General features: G+C 43.5%; 1 protein-coding gene across 1 annotated transcript in view; it reads left to right on the top strand.

Moving 5' to 3' along the window:
* The window catches only part of LOC129761401 (scoloptoxin SSD14-like), a 103,719-nt gene extending 83,774 nt beyond the window's left edge, over positions 1-19,945 (top strand). Inside the window, exons 4-6 of the mRNA XM_055759123.1 lie at positions 18,012-18,812; positions 18,870-19,295; positions 19,354-19,945. Of these exons, the coding sequence (XP_055615098.1) occupies positions 18,012-18,812; positions 18,870-19,295; positions 19,354-19,867 (1,741 nt within the window). The 3' untranslated portion in view covers positions 19,868-19,945. The remainder of the gene's footprint in view (positions 1-18,011; positions 18,813-18,869; positions 19,296-19,353) is intronic.
* Positions 19,946-20,427: the final 482 nt, after the last annotated feature.

Genomic DNA, 20,427 nt, shown 5'->3' with positions numbered 1-20,427 from the left:
ATAAACGAATTTAAGATTTTATCAGAAATATAGAAAACGAATTGAATTATTTTCACTGAATATTTAATTGATTGTTGTTGATTGGCATTTCTCAGACCGAATAACGTCCAACCCATTATATATATATATATATATATATATATATATATATATATATATATATATATATATATATATATATATATAAGTTACATAACTTACGTTCGGGAGGTGATATATTTGAAATAAAAGAGATGTTGTTCTCTTGAAGCTAAAATACCAACTGATTTTTATTCATCATTACATTTTACTCCTAACTTCCTATTTCTACCTGTTTGTTCTATATTTCCCTATCGATCCTTCGATCCTTTTTATTGCTGCTATTATCGGCATTGTGTTGTGTTTTCCTGAATGTGAGATACTGCTAATGATCTAAATCGTTTATTGCTATTTCGGTCCTTATTGTTCGTTGCTTATGTTTACTGTCTAACTACGGTGTGGCAAACATTGTCATTGTTTATTTAGGTTCGTTTCCTTATTTTCTAAAAGTTCGAGAGCAACTGCTTGTTGTTGTTGTATCTGTTGTAGGGCTCTGAGTTGTTCGAGCGGGCACTGCTTATCTTCAGGTAAATTTGGAGTCGTGTTCATCCCAGGGTTGACACTTCGGGGGTTAAGGTTGGTCTCGTTGTTAACTTATATATATATATATATATATATATATATATATATATATATATATATATATATATATATATATCTAGACGCACGAATAAATTGGAGGTGATCTCACCTCAACTTGAAAAAAAAAACACATCCATATGTGCTAGTGATTGTCAGCCGATGATACTCGAAGGTTCTGCTCAAAAAAATTCCCATTCGGTAAACATATTTACACGCCGTTGGAAAAATAAATCCACGCAATTCATCTGATGAAATCAGACTTCTGGTTTTGAGACCCCATGAAACTCCTCAAGAGCCATTGTTGAAAATACTCGATTCGGTAATTGAAATTGTTAACAATATCAAATCTGGACTATGAAAATTCGTATATCCGAGGAACTGTGCAGTGAAATGAATTTAGATCCCGAGATTCTCTTTCGAAGGTTGTATGGTTACTAGAGTGCCAATGAAAATGGCCATCTCGAATTTTCAAAGAGAACTTGATTAAAAGTGTTGATTCCCACGAAAAACTACCCTATGCAAAATATCAGCTCAATCGGACTTCATTTAAAATGTCGCACAGCCATCAAAGTTTTTTGATAACCGAAAAATCACCCAAGGGAAGTGTAAAGGAAATCGACGTTTTCAAAAAAAAATCGAGCCAAATGTCTTAAAATTGCATGAAACGTCGAGATTTACTGTCATCTAGAATTTTTTTTTGTGAAAAATTGACATTTTTGCCGTTTTCTTGTCTGAAAAGTCGATTTTTGACAAAAAAAAATTGTGGGAATCAACACTTTTCATCAAGTTCACTTTGAAAATTCGAAGGTCACTTTTTTCCCATACATCCATTGGCACTCTAATGGTTACATATGAGGCTTCCCCGATGACAGAGGATTCAGGGTCATAATTGCGACTTCTGTTCTAAGATTAGGATCCAGAGAAATTATATCCCTTAGAAATGAGTTATTGCTCCCGCAACATGCCTGATCTGTATGAAATCCCTCTTCAAAAATATCCTATCCAATGTGCTTATTTCGGTATATGCAGAGGACATCACCCTTATCATCTTCCATTTCTTCAAAACTATGGCCAGGAAGAGAATTCAAATGTTATCAACTTCGTTGTAGAATAGACAGATGAAAACATTTTTTTCAATTTCTCCATAAATATTCCAACTTGATAATTGATAGTAAAATAGTAATAGTAAAAGAAGAAAAATAACAAACTAATCAAATTCAATAAAACCGCAACATAGAAATCTTTCAAAATCATTGAGGTTTAGTTAAACTGAAGAATCCAAGTAATCAAAACGACTGCATGCCATAGAATATCTATCATACATACGAAGCTTTCAAAAATGCCTCCAAAGCCTTTGATGTAATTTTCACCTCTGCAGTGATGTTCGAATGTGATCAGCTGTGGTCAAAGCCCGTCAGTTAGGCAATTTGACGGCATGTGTGACTTGGGCTGTGCGTTTTCTCAGTCTCAAAGGTCATTAAGATGCCCTCCCTGGTACTGCTGCACTCCTTGACTGACCAACTTCAACCTCACTCCTAAAGCTATCTCCCCCTGAACTAGATGTTTCTCGATCTAAGGATCTTGAAGATCCCTTTCCCGGTTGTTTCTACGTACATCTACGAATGCGAAAATTATTCCTCAAATTCAGGTGCAACAGTCACATTGGATGTATTACGATCTTATATAAGATCAGATTTTGAAGTAAAATGAAAATCAATTGGTCCAAAAGAACGATTTTTTGATATCCTTTAGAAGCCGCGAGATACTTAACCCTCCTGTACTCCCTAACACATACGAGGACAGTCCGATAAGTATTGATGGTGTTGCAGAAATGCCTGGACGAAGGTCACTTTCCTGTAAAATGGAAAATCCAAAAGCTGTTGCTGCTTCCAAAGTCAAGGAAACCACCTGGAGATCCAGCATCGTATAGACCTATTTGCTTGCTGGATACTTTAGGAAAACTCTTGGAGAGAATTATTCACAGCAGATTGGTGAAATGCACGGACGGTGATCAAGTATTGTCGAGAATGCAGTTCGTAATCCGGAAAAGAATGTCGACAGTGGGCGCTATTCGGACAGTTATCGAAAAAGCTCAGGTCTCGCTTAAACAAAAACGAAAAGGTGCGCGGTGGTTTTGATTCACGTGAAGAACGCCTTCAAAAGTGCCAGGTGGGAGACCCTTGCCGAGGCGTAAAACAGATTGAAGGACAAGGGACAGATACTGAAAAATATCTCGGCGGGAGTTTCACAAGGTTCGATTCTAGGTCCAAAGCTTTGGAACACGATTTACGACGGTGTACTAACGCTGAAGTTACCCCAAGGTGTGGAGATCGTAGGCTTCGCGGACGACATTGTAACAACGGTGATGGGCGAGACGCTCCAGGTAGTGGAAATATTGGCGACTGAGGCAGTAGATACGATCGGTAGCTGGATGAACAGTGTACAGCTCCAGATGGCACACCACAAAACCGAGGTGCTGTTAGTGAGCAATCGCAAAGCAGTGCTGCTGGCAGAAGTCTCGTTCGAAGCACATACCATCGTTTCGAGGCGGGCACTGAAATACCTCGGAGTTATGATCGACGACCGGCTAGACTACAACCAGTACGTCGACAAGGAAACAAGTCACAGGAAGTTCCTAGAAATCCCTTTAAATGGTTTTTCAATAAGAGCGCTACAAAAGTTTTTTTTAAAATAAAACAAAACCGGTTTTGGAAATCAAAGAAACTCTTTATTCATGTGAAGTGATGCCATTATGTACGGAACTCAATTTGCGGTCACGCTTGCAGAAGTCGTGACGCTGAACCCAATTTTTGACGGTTTTCAAGCATAAATCGGTCGATACTGCAATTTCACGTTCAATACTCGTATGAAGTTCATAAATCATCGCTGGCTTGTTGGCATAGAACATAGACTTGACGTAGCCGCACAGGAAATAGTCTAACGCAACAAATCGCACGACCGAGGCGGCCAATTGACTGGGCCATTTCGTGAGATAACACGCTCACCAAACTTGGTTTTCAATGAACCGATTGTTAAATTTTCTGTGTAGCTTGTGGCGCCGTCCTTTTGAAACCACATATTGTCCAAGTCCATATTATCTAATTCGGACAAAAAATATTCGGTTATCATCGAACGATAGCGATTCACATTCACTGTAACGTGCCAGTCTTGATCATCACGGAAGAGGTACGGTCCAATGACGCCGCCGGACCATAAACCGCACCAAACCGTATTTTTTTCGGGATGCAATGGTGACTCATGGAGTACGTGTGGATTACTGCCTGGCCAATAGCCCATATTTTGCTTATTGACGAAACCATTCAGCCAGAATGAGCCTCATCGCTGAAGATGATTTTTCTATGGAAATCTGGATCATTTTCAAGTTGTTGCTCAGCCTAATTCACGAACATACGACGCTTCTGGTGGTCAAGCGGTTTTAGTTCTTGCTTGATGATCAGTGGACTGCACAACCTTTGGCCCGTGTATCTGTAAAGAGTGTGTGTATGTATTGCCGCCACTAAGTAAAAGTTTATAGATCGGATAGGAGGGATATGAAACAGGGACACAACGAAGGAAGCATCATTAAACGTTGACATCGGCGTTTCTGAGGAACAGGTATAGATGAAGCAGAAGATCAGGATGACGGCTACCTAAGATATCCCGGACGGGGATATACGATTGTCTGCCTTTTGCTCTCAGTGCTCTAGAGAGCTGAGAGCGAGCAGCATGGAACCGGATACACGACCAGACAACATGCTCGATGTCGTGGTAGCCAATCACAAAGATTGTTTGCTGCGAGCCCAATGCATTAGAAATGCGCGTTTAGGTTGTAGTGATTGGACATAAGTCGAGATATCACGCGAATGAAATCACGACCTACATTCAATCCCTTAAACCAAGCACTCGTCGAGACCTTAGGGATAATAAGCTGAATATTGTTGGTCCGAATTAGATGATATGGACTTGGACAATATGTAGTTTCAAAAGGACGGCGCCACTAGCCACACAGCAAATTTAACAATCGATTCATTGAAAACCAAGCTTGGTGAGCGTATTATCTCACAAAATTGCCCAGTCAATTGGCCGCCTCGGTCGTGCGATTTGACGCCGTTAGACTATTTCCTGTGGGGCTACGTCAAGTCTAGTTTCTTACCAACAAGCCAGCGACTATTTATGAACTTCATACGAATATCGAACGTGAAATTGCAACAGTATCGGCCGATTTAGGTTTGAAAACTGTCGAAAATTAGGTTCAGCGTCTGGATTTCTGCAAGTGTAACCGTTGTGGCCATGCAAAAGAAATTGAGTTCCGTACATAATGGCATCAAATGTACTTTCATATGAATGAAGAATTTCTTTGATATCCAAAACCGGTTTTGTTTTATTTTAAAAAAAACTTTTGTAGCGTTCTTATTGAAAAACCCTTTAAAGGGATTTCTAGGAACTTCCTTCCTATTTGCTTGCTGGATACTTTAGGAAAACTCTTGGAGAGAATTATTCACAGCAGATTGGTGAAATGCACGGACGGTGATCAAGTATTGTCGAGAATGCAGTTCGTAATCCGGAAAAGAATGTCGACAGTGGGCGCTATTCGGACAGTTATCGAAAAAGCTCAGGTCTCGCTTAAACAAAAACGAAAAGGTGCGCGGTGGTTTTGATTCACGTGAAGAACGCCTTCAAAAGTGCCAGGTGGGAGACCCTTGCCGAGGCGTAAAACAGATTGAAGGACAAGGGACAGATACTGAAAAATATCTCGGCGGGAGTTTCACAAGGTTCGATTCTAGGTCCAAAGCTTTGGAACACGATTTACGACGGTGTACTAACGCTGAAGTTACCCCAAGGTGTGGAGATCGTAGGCTTCGCGGACGACATTGTAACAACGGTGATGGGCGAGACGCTCCAGGTAGTGGAAATATTGGCGACTGAGGCAGTAGATACGATCGGTAGCTGGATGAACAGTGTACAGCTCCAGATGGCACACCACAAAACCGAGGTGCTGTTAGTGAGCAATCGCAAAGCAGTGCTGCTGGCAGAAGTCTCGTTCGAAGCACATACCATCGTTTCGAGGCGGGCACTGAAATACCTCGGAGTTATGATCGACGACCGGCTAGACTACAACCAGTACGTCGACAAGGAAACAAGTCACAGGAAGTTCCTAGAAATCCCTTTAAATGGTTTTTCAATAAGAGCGCTACAAAAGTTTTTTTTAAAATAAAACAAAACCGGTTTTGGAAATCAAAGAAACTCTTTATTCATGTGAAGTGATGCCATTATGTACGGAACTCAATTTGCGGTCACGCTTGCAGAAGTCGTGACGCTGAACCCAATTTTTGACGGTTTTCAAGCATAAATCGGTCGATACTGCAATTTCACGTTCAATACTCGTATGAAGTTCATAAATCATCGCTGGCTTGTTGGCATAGAACATAGACTTGACGTAGCCGCACAGGAAATAGTCTAACGCAACAAATCGCACGACCGAGGCGGCCAATTGACTGGGCCATTTCGTGAGATAACACGCTCACCAAACTTGGTTTTCAATGAACCGATTGTTAAATTTTCTGTGTAGCTTGTGGCGCCGTCCTTTTGAAACCACATATTGTCCAAGTCCATATTATCTAATTCGGACAAAAAATATTCGGTTATCATCGAACGATAGCGATTCACATTCACTGTAACGTGCCAGTCTTGATCATCACGGAAGAGGTACGGTCCAATGACGCCGCCGGACCATAAACCGCACCAAACCGTATTTTTTTCGGGATGCAATGGTGACTCATGGAGTACGTGTGGATTACTGCCTGGCCAATAGCCCATATTTTGCTTATTGACGAAACCATTCAGCCAGAATGAGCCTCATCGCTGAAGATGATTTTTCTATGGAAATCTGGATCATTTTCAAGTTGTTGCTCAGCCTAATTCACGAACATACGACGCTTCTGGTGGTCAAGCGGTTTTAGTTCTTGCTTGATGATCAGTGGACTGCACAACCTTTGGCCCGTGTATCTGTAAAGAGTGTGTGTATGTATTGCCGCCACTAAGTAAAAGTTTATAGATCGGATAGGAGGGATATGAAACAGGGACACAACGAAGGAAGCATCATTAAACGTTGACATCGGCGTTTCTGAGGAACAGGTATAGATGAAGCAGAAGATCAGGATGACGGCTACCTAAGATATCCCGGACGGGGATATACGATTGTCTGCCTTTTGCTCTCAGTGCTCTAGAGAGCTGAGAGCGAGCAGCATGGAACCGGATACACGACCAGACAACATGCTCGATGTCGTGGTAGCCAATCACAAAGATTGTTTGCTGCGAGCCCAATGCATTAGAAATGCGCGTTTAGGTTGTAGTGATTGGACATAAGTCGAGATATCACGCGAATGAAATCACGACCTACATTCAATCCCTTAAACCAAGCACTCGTCGAGACCTTAGGGATAATAAGTTGAATATTGTTGGTCCGAATTAGATGATATGGACTTGGACAATATGTAGTTTCAAAAGGACGGCGCCACTAGCCACACAGCAAATTTAACAATCGATTCATTGAAAACCAAGCTTGGTGAGCGTATTATCTCACAAAATTGCCCAGTCAATTGGCCGCCTCGGTCGTGCGATTTGACGCCGTTAGACTATTTCCTGTGGGGCTACGTCAAGTCTAGTTTCTTACCAACAAGCCAGCGACTATTTATGAACTTCATACGAATATCGAACGTGAAATTGCAACAGTATCGGCCGATTTAGGTTTGAAAACTGTCGAAAATTAGGTTCAGCGTCTGGATTTCTGCAAGTGTAACCGTTGTGGCCATGCAAAAGAAATTGAGTTCCGTACATAATGGCATCAAATGTACTTTCATATGAATGAAGAATTTCTTTGATATCCAAAACCGGTTTTGTTTTATTTTAAAAAAAACTTTTGTAGCGTTCTTATTGAAAAACCCTTTAAAGGGATTTCTAGGAACTTCCTGCGACTTGTTTCCTTGTCGACGTACTGGTTGTAGTCTAGCCGGTCGTCGATCATAACTCCGAGGTATTTCAGTGCCCGCCTCGAAACGATGGTATGTGCTTCGAACGAGACTTCTGCCAGCAGCACTGCTTTGCGATTGCTCACTAACAGCACCTCGGTTTTGTGGTGTGCCATCTGGAGCTGTACACTGTTCATCCAGCTACCGATCGTATCTACTGCCTCAGTCGCCAATATTTCCCCTACCTGGAGCGTCTCGCCGATCACCGTTGTTACAATGTCGTCCGCGAAGCCTACGATCTCCACACCTTAGGGTAGCTTTAGCGTTAGTACACCGTTGTAAATCGTGTTCCAAAGCTTTGTACATACGATAGAACCTTGTGGAACTCCCGCCGAGATGTTTTTCAGTATCTGTCCCTTGTCCTTCAATCTGTTTAGCGCCTCGGCAAGAGTCTCCAAGCTGGCACTTTTGAAGGCGTTCTTCACGTGGATCAAAACCACCGCGCAATAACGATCACATCTTCGTTTTTGTTTAAGCGAGACCTGAGCTTTTTCGATAACTGTCCGAATAGCGTCCACTGTCGACATTCCTTCCCGGATTAAGAACTGCATTCTCGACAATCATTGATCACCGTCCGTGCATTTCACCAATCTGTTGAGAATAATTCTATCCAAGAGCTTTCCTGAAGTATCCAGCAAGCAAATAGGTCTATACGATGCTGGATCTCCAGGTGGTTTCCTTGATATTGGAAGCAGCACCAGCTTTTGGATTTTCCATTTTACAGGAAAGTGACCTTCGTCCAGGCATTTCTGCAACACCATCATGAACATGTCGGTGAAAGCAAGGATTGCCGATTTCAAGGCCACATCGGGGATTTTTTCACCTTCAGACCTTTTGCAACCGCGATGAGCTCTTCGTTGGTGACTTGCTTCTCAGCTTGCTCCTCGAGTTTTTCCGGACATAATTCCATGGGAGTCGTTGAACTACGGATTTTCGCCATCACGATTCAATATGCTCCACCCTGTGTGGCATGCCCAGTTTTGACAACACGGACATCGTCACTCTAACGATTGACCAGATACTCGGGACAGTTTTCGTCATGATCTCAGCAAGTAGTCGTCGCTTGGCTTCGGGCGGTCTTCTATTATCCCGCTGACGCTCTTGGGCACACACATCCCAAAGATTTGCATCGACGTTTCGACATAGCTCCCTGTAGCATCTTTCGTCTCAAGGCGGCTCTGGTCGCTCGGCACAACACGCGGTGCTCCTCTCTTTCTACGGCTGATTGTGCCCTCTGGACTCACCTTCTGGTTCGTACACAGTAAGCGCGGAGGATGCTGAGTGTCTCGTTCCCCCTGTGCCAGGCTGTGTCGTTTATTCTACTGGTCCAGTCTTCTCGGCATTGCTGCGTCGCATGCCCTCGCCAATGTTTCTGTCAGCTCGTCGCCGCTCAGATTAGAAGTTCTACTGTCTATCCTTAATGCTTCGACGGAAAGCACCTTGTCAAAAACCTTTGTCCTCCACTTCAGCTCCCAGGTTCTCGTTCTTCGTACCACCGCAGGATTCCGTTGGCCGACACTATAAAAAATTGCCTGGTGGTCGCTATGTGTGTATCCCTCCGACCCTCTCCACTTCGTGTTTGCCGCCAGTGATGGACTGCAGTAAGCTACATCGATGATGGATTCGCGGCCATCCGATCGAAAGGTGATGCTGGTGCCTACATTCAGAAGTGTGACGTCTAGTTTTGCGAATGCTTCTAGTAGACTGTACCCTCGATGACCTTATCTGTGAGTACGTCCAGCATCTGATGAAACTGAAGAAACACATTGAAGATTCTGTTGATTTTGGCGATCACGAAACCTTCCTGTGAGCACTCTACCACTTCTTGAATGGGGTACCTTCCCAGTACCAGTATTGCAGCCATCCCTGTTTTATCCGCCAGCCAGTTACCGTTGTTGCGAGGAACTCGATATGGTTCTGCGACCTTTCAAGTAGGAGCCCTTCTTGGGATGTGGTGTTGGTTGAAATCGGCGTAAATACCTGGCTTGGTACAAGTTACTCCTGGAGTGCTTGCTGCTCTCCTTGTAGTTTGTCACTGCTGGTACTCGTTGCAGTCACTCGAGCCGGTAGGAGGCGATCTGGCGTAGTGGTAACATCCATACCTCTCACGCAGAGATCATGAGTTCAATTCTCACTCCCGACATTCTTCCAAAAATGGAAGGAAAAGTGACGAACCAGCCGAAATGTGTTGAAAGTCACTATAATAGAGAAAAAATATATATTTGGTCTCGACAAGTGCCGCTGTGTCCACCTGCTGAAAGGACAACTTACCGAATCCGGAGGCTACGAGGTCTATGACGGCGAGTTTATAAGAGACATGGTTCGTGGCGAATCCTATAAATATCTTGGATTCCGACAGCTCACCGGGATTCGCCACTCCGACATCAAAACGGAGCTGCGAGACAAGTTCTTGAGTCGAGTGAACTGTGTCCTAAGGACTTTCCTCAACGCGAGGAACAAGGTATGCGCGATCAACACATTCGCGGTTCCCCTGCTGACCTTCAGTTTTGGTGTAGTCAAATGGAGCAAAACTCATTCGTCTTCCTAAGTTCGAAGCCGCCGGACGCATATATTTCGTGATCGTGTATCGTTGAAGTGATACCGTTATTCTCGTGACTGGTCAAGTGATTGTGCGCAATAACGGGATTCCCTAGATTGTAGCTGGATTGCATTGAATCGGACACAACAAGCAGGAGGAAGAAGGCCTGCAGCGCGGGCGCTGTGTGCTGTGTGCTGGTGAATTTATCGCCTCTCGTCATCGACACCATTATCGTGCTGTGGTGCGATACACCGGTTCAGCTGCACCGAAGGATTGATACGCGTTGGAGATTATCCGCATTGGTGTGGTGTGCATTATAAGTATCAATAATTTTATTAGGTTAAGTTTATTAGCTTTAGAAAGAAAAAACAAACAAAAAATTGAAAAATTAACTAAAAAGTGTACATCTGCCACTTTAAATGGCAGATGAAGAAGGAACCGTTGACATGGAGATTGAATCCACTGTCTACCCCTCCATATCTACGGGAGCTGGAAAGTCGCTTAAACGCGTTCCCCCCTCGGATGTCTCTTTAGAGGGAGAGTTAAGTCACCTAAACAAGCCCCCCTCAAGAAAATTTGCAAACCTTTCCTCTTCACCCCCTCAATCTCCTGCTCCCGCTTCCGATCAACTCCCGAACTTGCCTCCCAGCCCTACTGTTCCTGATCCCGCTCAACAATCGACCTCGTCCCCCTCAGTTGTTTCCTCTCCTCGTGTCAAGGTCTATCCAGAAGATTCACCTGGATCTGGCCCATGGGTTGTTTTCTTCCGGCCCAAACCAAAAGGAAAATCTCTAAATGTCATTCAAATTTCTAAAGATCTGGCAAGATATTATTCCTCCGTGGTCGAAATTAGAAAGGCTAGACCGAACAAACTGCGTGTTGTCGTGGCTAATCGGAAGCACGCTAACGATATTGTTGTCGACAATCGTTTTGTAATAGAATATCGCGTATATGTGCCCTGCCATAACGTAGAAATTGCGGGGGTGATTACAGAAACGGGTCTGACGAGCGAAATAATAAAAGAGGGAGATGGCAGATTTAAACAGCTCCCTTTGAAGCAAATTAAAATATTGGACTGCCAGCAACTAGGAAAAGTTTCCCAGAATGGGGAAGAAAAAAAATTCACGCCGTCCAACTCGTTTCGAGTAACTTTTGCTGGTTCCGCCCTCCCTGACTACGTTATGGTGGATAAATTAAGGCTTCCAGTGCGACTCTTCGTGCCAAAGCCCATGACTTGCAACAAATGCAAGTCAGTTGGTCATACAGCAGATTATTGCGCCAACAAGGAGCGCTGTGCCACTTGCGGAGAGCAACATGAGGGGAAATCCTGCAGTGCGACTGAGCATAAATGTCCATATTGCGGGGGATCCCCACATGAGCTCTCAGCTTGTGAAACTTACAAGAGTCGCTGGGATAAACAGAAGCGCTCTTTGAAGGAACGCTCGAAGCGCACTTTTGCGGAAATTTTGAAGGGCGCTTCTCCACTGGCTCAAGAGCAACAACCAATCAACACACATAATGTTTTCGCTACGTTGCCAGTTGACGAAATAGAAGCGGACACAGCTAGCGGGGGCACAACGGTTATTTCCAAAGGGAATCCCCGGCGCAAAAATGTGACCACTCCCAAAGTTCAAGGACAAGTCCCTCCGGTGATACCCCCTGTTAGCTTGCCTAAAAAATCGAGTGCAGCGGACAAGCAAAATCAGGTTCCCCCTGGTTTCCGTGGGAATAGTTCATCTTCGAACGACCCAGCACTCGAGGGGACATCAAAAACCCCAACTGTCCCTATTTTTCCGTCCAGCTCAACTTCCCAATCGGGATTTATAAAGTTGTCTGACCTTTTGGATCAAATCTTCAAGTGTTTTAATGTTTCCGACTCCATCAGAACCATTGTCATCTCAATGCTTCCAGTATTAAAGACAATTTTGCAACAATTGATGCAAACATGGCCCCTCCTTGCAATGATTATCTCTCTTGATGTCTAATTTAAATAGAGAGGTCGGAGATATCACTGTTTTACAGTGGAATTGTCGTAGTCTTACCCCTAAATTGGATACATTCAAATTTCTAATTCATAAAGTCAATTGTGATGTTTTTGCACTGTCCGAAACCTGGCTCTCTTCTCAAAATGATCTCTCTTTCCACGATTTTAATATAATACGCTTGGACCGCGATGACAGATACGGAGGGGTACTATTGGGGATCAATAAGTGTCACTCTTTTTTTAGAATTGACCTTCCACCTATTGGAGGGATCGAAGCTGTTGCCTGTCATGCAAACATCAGAGGCAAAGACCTTTGTATAGCCAGCTTGTATTGGCCTCCGAGATCTGCGGTTAGCCGCAAGCAACTTGTTGACATGTGCTCACTCCTTCCTGAGCCACGATTGATCTTGGGAGACTTCAACTCTCACGGAACTGCCTGGGGGGAACAGTACGACGACAATCGTTCATCGTTGATATATGACCTTTGTAACAGCTTCAATATGACCGTTTTGAACACTGGGGAAACAACACGTGTACCTAAACCTCCTGCTAACCCAAGTGCTCTTGACCTCTCGCTTTGCTCGAATTCACTATCGTTAGATTGCAAGTGGAATGTAATCCAGGATCCCAACGGTAGTGATCACTTGCCAATCGAAATTTCCATCACCATTGGGTCGAATTCTTCTGAATCTATAAACATGGCATATGACCTCACAAGACACATTGACTGGAAAAAATATGCGGACGCGATTGCTCTAGCCATCAATTCCAAAGATGGTTTACCTCCATTGGAGGAGTATAACTTCCTTTCTCGTTTGATCTATGACAGCGCGGTTCGCGCTCAAACGAAACCCATCCCAGGTTCCACTATTCGTCGAAGGCCTCCCAATCCATGGTGGGATAGCCAATGTTCCAAGCTTTATCAGGATAAATCGAATGCATTTAAAGCTTTTCGGAAAAGTGGAACCATTGAGAATTTTCAAACGTATTTATCCCTTGAAAATCAATTTAAAAACTTGATCAAAGGGAAAAAACGTGCTTATTGGCGAAATTTCGTGGGAGGTCTGTCACGAGAAACGTCAATGAAAAAATTATGGAAAGTGGCTCGAAACATGAGAAATCGCTCTTCAACGAATGAAAGCGAGGAATATTCACATCGATGGATTTTAAATTTTGCACGGAAGGTTTGTCCCGATTCCGTTCCTGTACAAAAAATTGTTCGAGATATTTCACAAGATAGGTGCGATCTTGATTCCGAGTTTTCGATGGTAGAATTCTCTCTTGCTCTCCTTTCATGTAACAATTCTGCGCCGGGATCGGATAGAATTAAGTTCAACTTGCTGAAAAACCTCCCTGATGTGGCGAAACATCGCTTGTTGAATTTATTCAATCGGTTTATGGAGCATAATATTGTTCCAGATGATTGGAGACAAGTACGAGTTATAGCTATTAAAAAACCCGGAAAGCCCGCGTCCGACTTCAATTCGTACCGCCCAATAGCAATGCTGTCTTGTATACGGAAATTGTTGGAGAAAATGATCTTGTTTCGGCTTGATCGTTGGGTTGAAACGAATGGCTTACTCTCAGATACACAATATGGGTTCCGCAGGGGCAAGGGGACGAATGATTGTCTTGCGTTGCTTTCTTCAGAAATTCAAATGGCTTACGCCGGAAAAAAACAAATGGCTTCAGTATTCTTGGACATAAAGGGGGCCTTTGATTCTGTTTCAATAGAGGTTTTGTCAGACAAATTACACTTTCGGGGTCTGCCGCCTCTATTGAATAATATGTTATATAACTTGCTTTGTGAGAAACATTTGAACTTTTCTCACGGAGATTCGGCAGTAAGTCGGTTCTCTTACATGGGCCTCCCCCAGGGCTCATGTTTAAGCCCCCTTTTGTACAACTTCTATGTAAGCGACATCGACAATTGCCTTACACAAAATTGCAGCCTAAGACAACTTGCAGATGATGGAGTGGTGTCTGTCGTAGGATCAAACGAATCCGACCTGCAAGGACCCTTACAAGATACTTTGAACAATTTTTCAACCTGGGCCATTGGGCTAGGGATCGAATTCTCCACGGAGAAAACAGAGATGGTGGTTTTTTCTAGGAAGCATAGACCAGCAAAACCAAAGCTTCAACTTTTGGGTAAACCGATCACTCATGCTATGTCATTCAAGTATCTTGGGGTATGGTTCGACTCCAAATGTACTTGGGGGGCCCATATTAGGTATCTGAGTAAAAAATGTCAACAAAGAATAAACTTTCTCCGTACAATTACCGGCACCTGGTGGGGAGCCCATCCCGAAGATCTTATAATGTTGTATCGAACAACTATTCTCTCAGTGATGGAGTATGGCAGTTTCTGTTTTCAATCAGCTGCCAAAACACACCTCATTAAACTCGAGCGAATTCAGTATCTTTGTCTCCGTATTGCGTTGGGATGTATGCCCTCAACGCATACCATGAGTCTCGAGGTTTTGGCAGGCCTACTCCCACTAAAAGATCGCTTCAATTTATTATCTCTTCGGTTCCTCATCCGGTGTAAGGTCATGAACCCATTGGTGATCGGAAATTTTGAGCAGCTGATCGAGCTAAATTTTCATTCTGGATTCATGAGCTCATATCATGAATTCGTCTCCATGCAGGTTGATCCTTCTTCGTATATTCCCAACCGTGTTTGTTTTCCTGACTACATCAATTCCTCTGTACATTTTGATCTGTCCATGAAGCAGGATATCCATGGAATTCCAGATTATCATCGATCGGGGATCGTTCCTACGATTTTCGAAGCAAAGTATGGGCGTGTCAATTGTGATAATATGTACTTTACTGATGGGTCCTCTATGAATGAGTCCACAGGATTTGGAGTGTTCAACAATTTTTTTAGCACCTCACACAGTCTTCAGTATCCTTGCTCAGTGTATATTGCTGAATTGGCAGCAATTCATTGGGCGCTGGACAGCGTCGCCTCACGACCTGTTGAACACTATTACATTGTAACGGATAGTCTTAGCTCTGTCGAAGCTATCCGTTCAGTGAGGCCGGAAAAGCACTCGCCGTACTTCCTTGAGAGAATACGAGAAATTTTGAGTGCTTTATCCAGACGCTGTTATGTCATTACCTTTGTCTGGGTCCCTTCACATTGCTCAATTCCGGGTAATGAGAGGGCTGACTCATTAGCAAAGGTAGGTGCAATTGAAGGCGAAATTTATCAGCGTCAAATCGCCTTCAATGAATTTTATTCTTTAGTTCGTAAAAATACCATCGTTAACTGGCAACGCAAATGGAACGAAGATGAATTGGGCCGGTGGCTCCACTCAATTATCCCTAAGGTTAGCCTCAAACCATGGTTCAAAAGTCTGGACTTGAGTCGGGACTTTATTCGCACCTTCTCCCGACTCATGTCCAATCACTGTTCGTTAAACGCGCTACTCTTTCGTTTTGATCTTGCCGACAGCAATATCTGTGCCTGCGGCCAAGGTTACCACGACGTCGAACACGTTGTTTGGTCGTGCGAGGAGTATCTTGTTGCCAGATCGAATTTAGAAAACTCTCTTCGGGCTAGAGGAAGGCAGCCCAATGTGCCGGTGAGAGATGTGTTGGCTGGTTTAGACCTTGATTACATGTCCCAAATATATGTCTTCCTAAAAGTTATCGATCTTCGTGTCTGATTATCCTTATATCCTTATATTCTCCTTTTCCTTTTTCTTCGCGAGAAATCAAATCCCTTCTTATTAACAATAGAATAAGGTGAACTGTAAAAACATTTTAGATATAAGATAGGCTTAAGAATTGAGTGTAATGAATGTGAGTGTGAATGTGAGAGTGAACATTGTCAACATATCCTTTTATCCCTTCCTTTTCCTGAAGAAAATATGTCACCCTTCTAAACTCGAGTAGACCGCGAGTAATCGGTTTTCTACACCATTAACATTAGAATTAAGGAAAAATGTTTATATATACTTGTAACAATACAGTCAGGAGTTTGGCTCCTTTAAACTTATGTAACTGAGCCTGTAAAAATAAACGATTTAATAAAAAAAAAAAAAAAAAAAAATGGAGCAAAACTGACCTAGAGGACCTTGAGAGGAGGATGAGGAAAGCATTCAAAGAGGCCGGAATGCACCATCCTCAATCGGTACTGGAGAGAGTTTCACTACCACGCAGAGAAGAAGGACTTGGAATAGTCGACATATCTGCACTGTGTGTTGCCCAGGTACGACAACTGCGCGAGTACTTCGCAGAACGCGCTATACCGGGCTGTCTGCGCCACTGACAGAGGATACAGCGCTCTGCACTTGGCGCAAGCGGAGTACCAACTCAACTGCAATCTGCAGACAGTGGAGGAGAAGATTGCAGCTTGGAAGCAGAAGGCAGTACATGGTGCCCACCCCCATCAACTGGACCGGCCACACGTCGACAAGGCCGCATCTAATCTGTGGCTAACGCATGGTGAACTCTCTTCAGTAGTAGAAGCCGACATGATGCCATCCAGGACAGGATAATGCCGACGAGAAACTGCAGGCGGTACGTCTGGCATCAAGACGTTGATGACATTTGCCGGATGTGCCATCAACCAGGTGAAAACATTATGGGAGGCTGTCCCGTTTTGGCCAACGCAGTCTACACCGAGCGCCACAACAACGTAGCCCGTATTGTTCACCGACAACTGGCGCTCCAATGTGCTCTACTGAAAGACAACTTACCAAACTACAGGTACCTGCCTGCACCTGTCCTGGAAAATGACCGTTACAAGCTGTACTGGGATCGCACTGTTCTGACCGAGCTCTCGATCCACCACAACCGCCCAGATATAATGGTTTACGACAAGAGCGACCGCAAAGTCACCATCATCGATGTCGCTATTCCACTGAACCAGAATCTGGAGGAGACCCACGGTCGCAAAATCTGCAAGTACCGACCATTGGTCGTGGAGCTAAAGGAACTGTGGGGGCTAAGGGAGATCCCAAGAATTGTTCCAGTCGTTCTCTCTGGAACTGGAATTGTCCCGAAGACTCTTCTGGAAACGCTAAAGGTGTTGAATATGGAGAAGGAATTGGCCGGCATCCAAAAGTCGGTCATCCTTAGCACCTGCGCGATTGTCGACAATTCCACGGTCAGGACTGAAAAGCACGAGCATGCAGATACGTGCATTCCGCAAAGCCTAGTCCACCTTTGGCATTCAGAAGCCCGGGGGCAGGTGAATATTCTGGCTAGGTTCGCCTAGTTAAGAAGTGAGATAAGTCTACAAAAAAAAAAACTCGAGCCGGTGGTCTCTGCAATTTTCCGCTTCTCGCGAACGCATACTCTTCTCCATCGTTTGTTGGTGTTTGTCTGAAATAATACATGTTTTTTTGGGTCCTCACTTTGGGCCGCTATCTCCGTTATCTTCAGGCTTCAGAGTAGACCCTCAACTATAACTAAAATGTACTTATGGCAACTAACTGCAAACTATGTTCGTCAGTGTATAATATGCATGAAGAAAGTGTTAAGTATTGTTTATTTTCCGATCGACAAAGTTTGAATTGTACTAAGAATACCGTGCTGGTCCAAATTCAATTTGTTCAATCGAATCCAGGAAGCATTTGCTAAATCTTATTATATGTAGTTTTTGATTATGTAGGACATCTAAGAATCTTTGAATATCTCGGATTCGATTGAATAATTTTCGAATGTAAATCCATTCCGGATAGGAATCAGAGTAAGAATTGACTTACCAACTTATACTATAAGCATTAAAATAAAAGTAATAAATCCTACTAACGAATTATCGCATTCTTCTCTATTTTCAAAGAAACCCACATCGTCGGAAAACCGCGGCAGTCGCTGTCATCGTTGCCGTCCTGATCGTTTTACTGCTCTGTGGTCTATACTATGGAATCCGAACTGGAAACTCTCAACAGCTCGGTAGCTCGGTACGTCACGAGGGAGCCGTGGTGGCAAATGGTCATGAGTGTGCGGCGATCGGAGCGAGTATCTTACGCATGAATGGATCGGCAGCCGATGCCGCCATAGCCACACTGTTCTGCGAGGGAATCACTTGCCCACAAAGCATGGGCATCGGCGGAGGCTTCCTGTTGACAATTTATGACCGCGCGAATGATCGCGTAGAAACGCTGAATGCTAGAGAGACCGCTCCGGCTGCGGCAACCGTCGATATGTTTGTTGGGAAAGATAACTCTACCGGGGATAAGAGAGGCCTGTTGATAGCGGTTCCAGGTGAGCTGAAGGGATACTGGGAGCTGCATCAACGTTACGGGAAGCTTGAGTGGAAAACATTGGTATTGCCAACAATAGAGCTGTGTCGCAAAGGTCACATGGTGACCGGTTATCTGGCACGAATATTACGAAATACACAGAAACAGATACTTGCCGAACCATCGCTTAGAGAAGTATTTATAAACCCCGTAAACAATGAAACATGGAAAGAGGGAGAATATATCAAAAGGTTAGCTCTAGCCAACAGTTTAGATATTATCGCCAATGAAGGAGTCCACGCTCTGTACAGCAAAAATGGAACGCTGTTACCGAAGCTCATGAAAGATCTGCAACACTTTAACAGTATTTTAACGGAAGAAGATTTTTACAATTACGAGTGAGCATATAAACAATTCTTTTTATAAATAGTTTATACGCAATTTTCTAATTTCAGACCGAAATGGGGGCCAGCTTCGACTTTGTCAATCCGGAAGGAGTTTCAAGTTCATTCCTTTCCGTTGCCGGGTAGTGGCACTTTACTTAATTTCATGCTCAACATCCTCGATGGGTATAACAATTTGAGCTTGACCGATTCACTAACATGGCACAGAGTGATCGAGAGCTTCAAATACGGTTACGGTCTTCGAACGAGGGTCGGAGATCCACGATTTGTCACTCAGGTTCATGGCTTGCTACAAAATATGACAAGTGATGATTATGTGGATGTGGTTCGAAACAAAATTGATGATAATCGAACCTTCTCCGAATATGCTCATTATGGAGCGGAGTTTGCAACTGTTGAAGACCAAGGAACGGCGCACGTATGCGTTTTGGCCAGCAACGGTGATGCAGTTTCAGCGACCAGCACTATTAATTATTTGTAAATATTAATTGTCATTCAATGTAGAATTATTATTTCATATATTTTTCTCTCGCAGACTTGGGGCAAAAATACGATCGCAATCCACCGGTATCATCCTCAACGACGAAATGGATGACTTTTCGTCCCCAGATAGCGCCAATACATACGGTCTCCCACCATCACCGGCAAACTTCATTGCCCCTGGCAAAAATCCTCTGTCATCAATGGTTCCTACTATAGTAACCCACAAAGAGAACGGCGTTCGGATGATCTTGGGTGGAGCAGGTGGATCACGCATAACAACGGCCACTGCCATCTTGCTGTTGAGGCATTTCTTCTTCGGGGAAAATCTTACCGATGCGATGAATGCAAAACGACTCCACCATCAGCTAGCTCCAATGTCGGTGGAATACGAGACTGGTTTCGATGAAAGTATTCTGGAAGGACTACGGCAACGGGGTCACGTAGTCAAAGAGAAAGCATCTGATGCTGGATTTGCCGCTGAAACGGCTATTACGAAAGATGCGCACGACGGAGTGGTGGCTGCCTTTGATTTGCGAAGAGGAGGCAGCACTGAAATTGTTACCTGACAAGCCTCGTGATGAAGAATGTTATCACTTTAATTACGTTACATTAGTTTTATGTAAGATAGTGCGAAATTACACAAAAAATACGAAAAACATCGTTTTTTTGTTTCCATTATATCACGACTCTTGTTTAGTAGCATTCGCCAAAATCCCAAATTTTTTTTTGCAGTTCAGCAGGCGTTCGTCTTCATGTTTCAGTCAAATTTTCCAACAAAATAATATTAGGCTGGGGAAAACGAAATCCATTATTTTTGCGTGAAATTCAATACTTTATTCAAGATGTTTCGGATTGTCCGATTTGGGTCAAATATTCACCATTTTGTTGTAAAATTAGTTGTCATTTTAAAGGTAGATTCATAATGCCTCTATCATAGAAGTATTGGTTCTTATTGGCGAAAAATTCTAGTAATCGATTTTCACAATTTTCTCTTGATTCCAATTTCTTATCACTCAGGAAGTTTTGCAATGCGAGAAAAAGGCGATAATCGCTTGGTGCCAAGTCCGTACTATATGGTGGATGCATTGGAACTTTCCAACCAAACTCCCAGAGTTTCTGGAGAGTA

This window comes from Toxorhynchites rutilus, chromosome 1, assembly GCF_029784135.1.
Source record: "Toxorhynchites rutilus septentrionalis strain SRP chromosome 1, ASM2978413v1, whole genome shotgun sequence".
Taxonomy (NCBI): Eukaryota; Metazoa; Arthropoda; class Insecta; order Diptera; family Culicidae; genus Toxorhynchites; species Toxorhynchites rutilus.
Note: the sequence above shows the minus strand (reverse complement) of the source record. Positions and strands in the feature narration are given on the sequence as shown.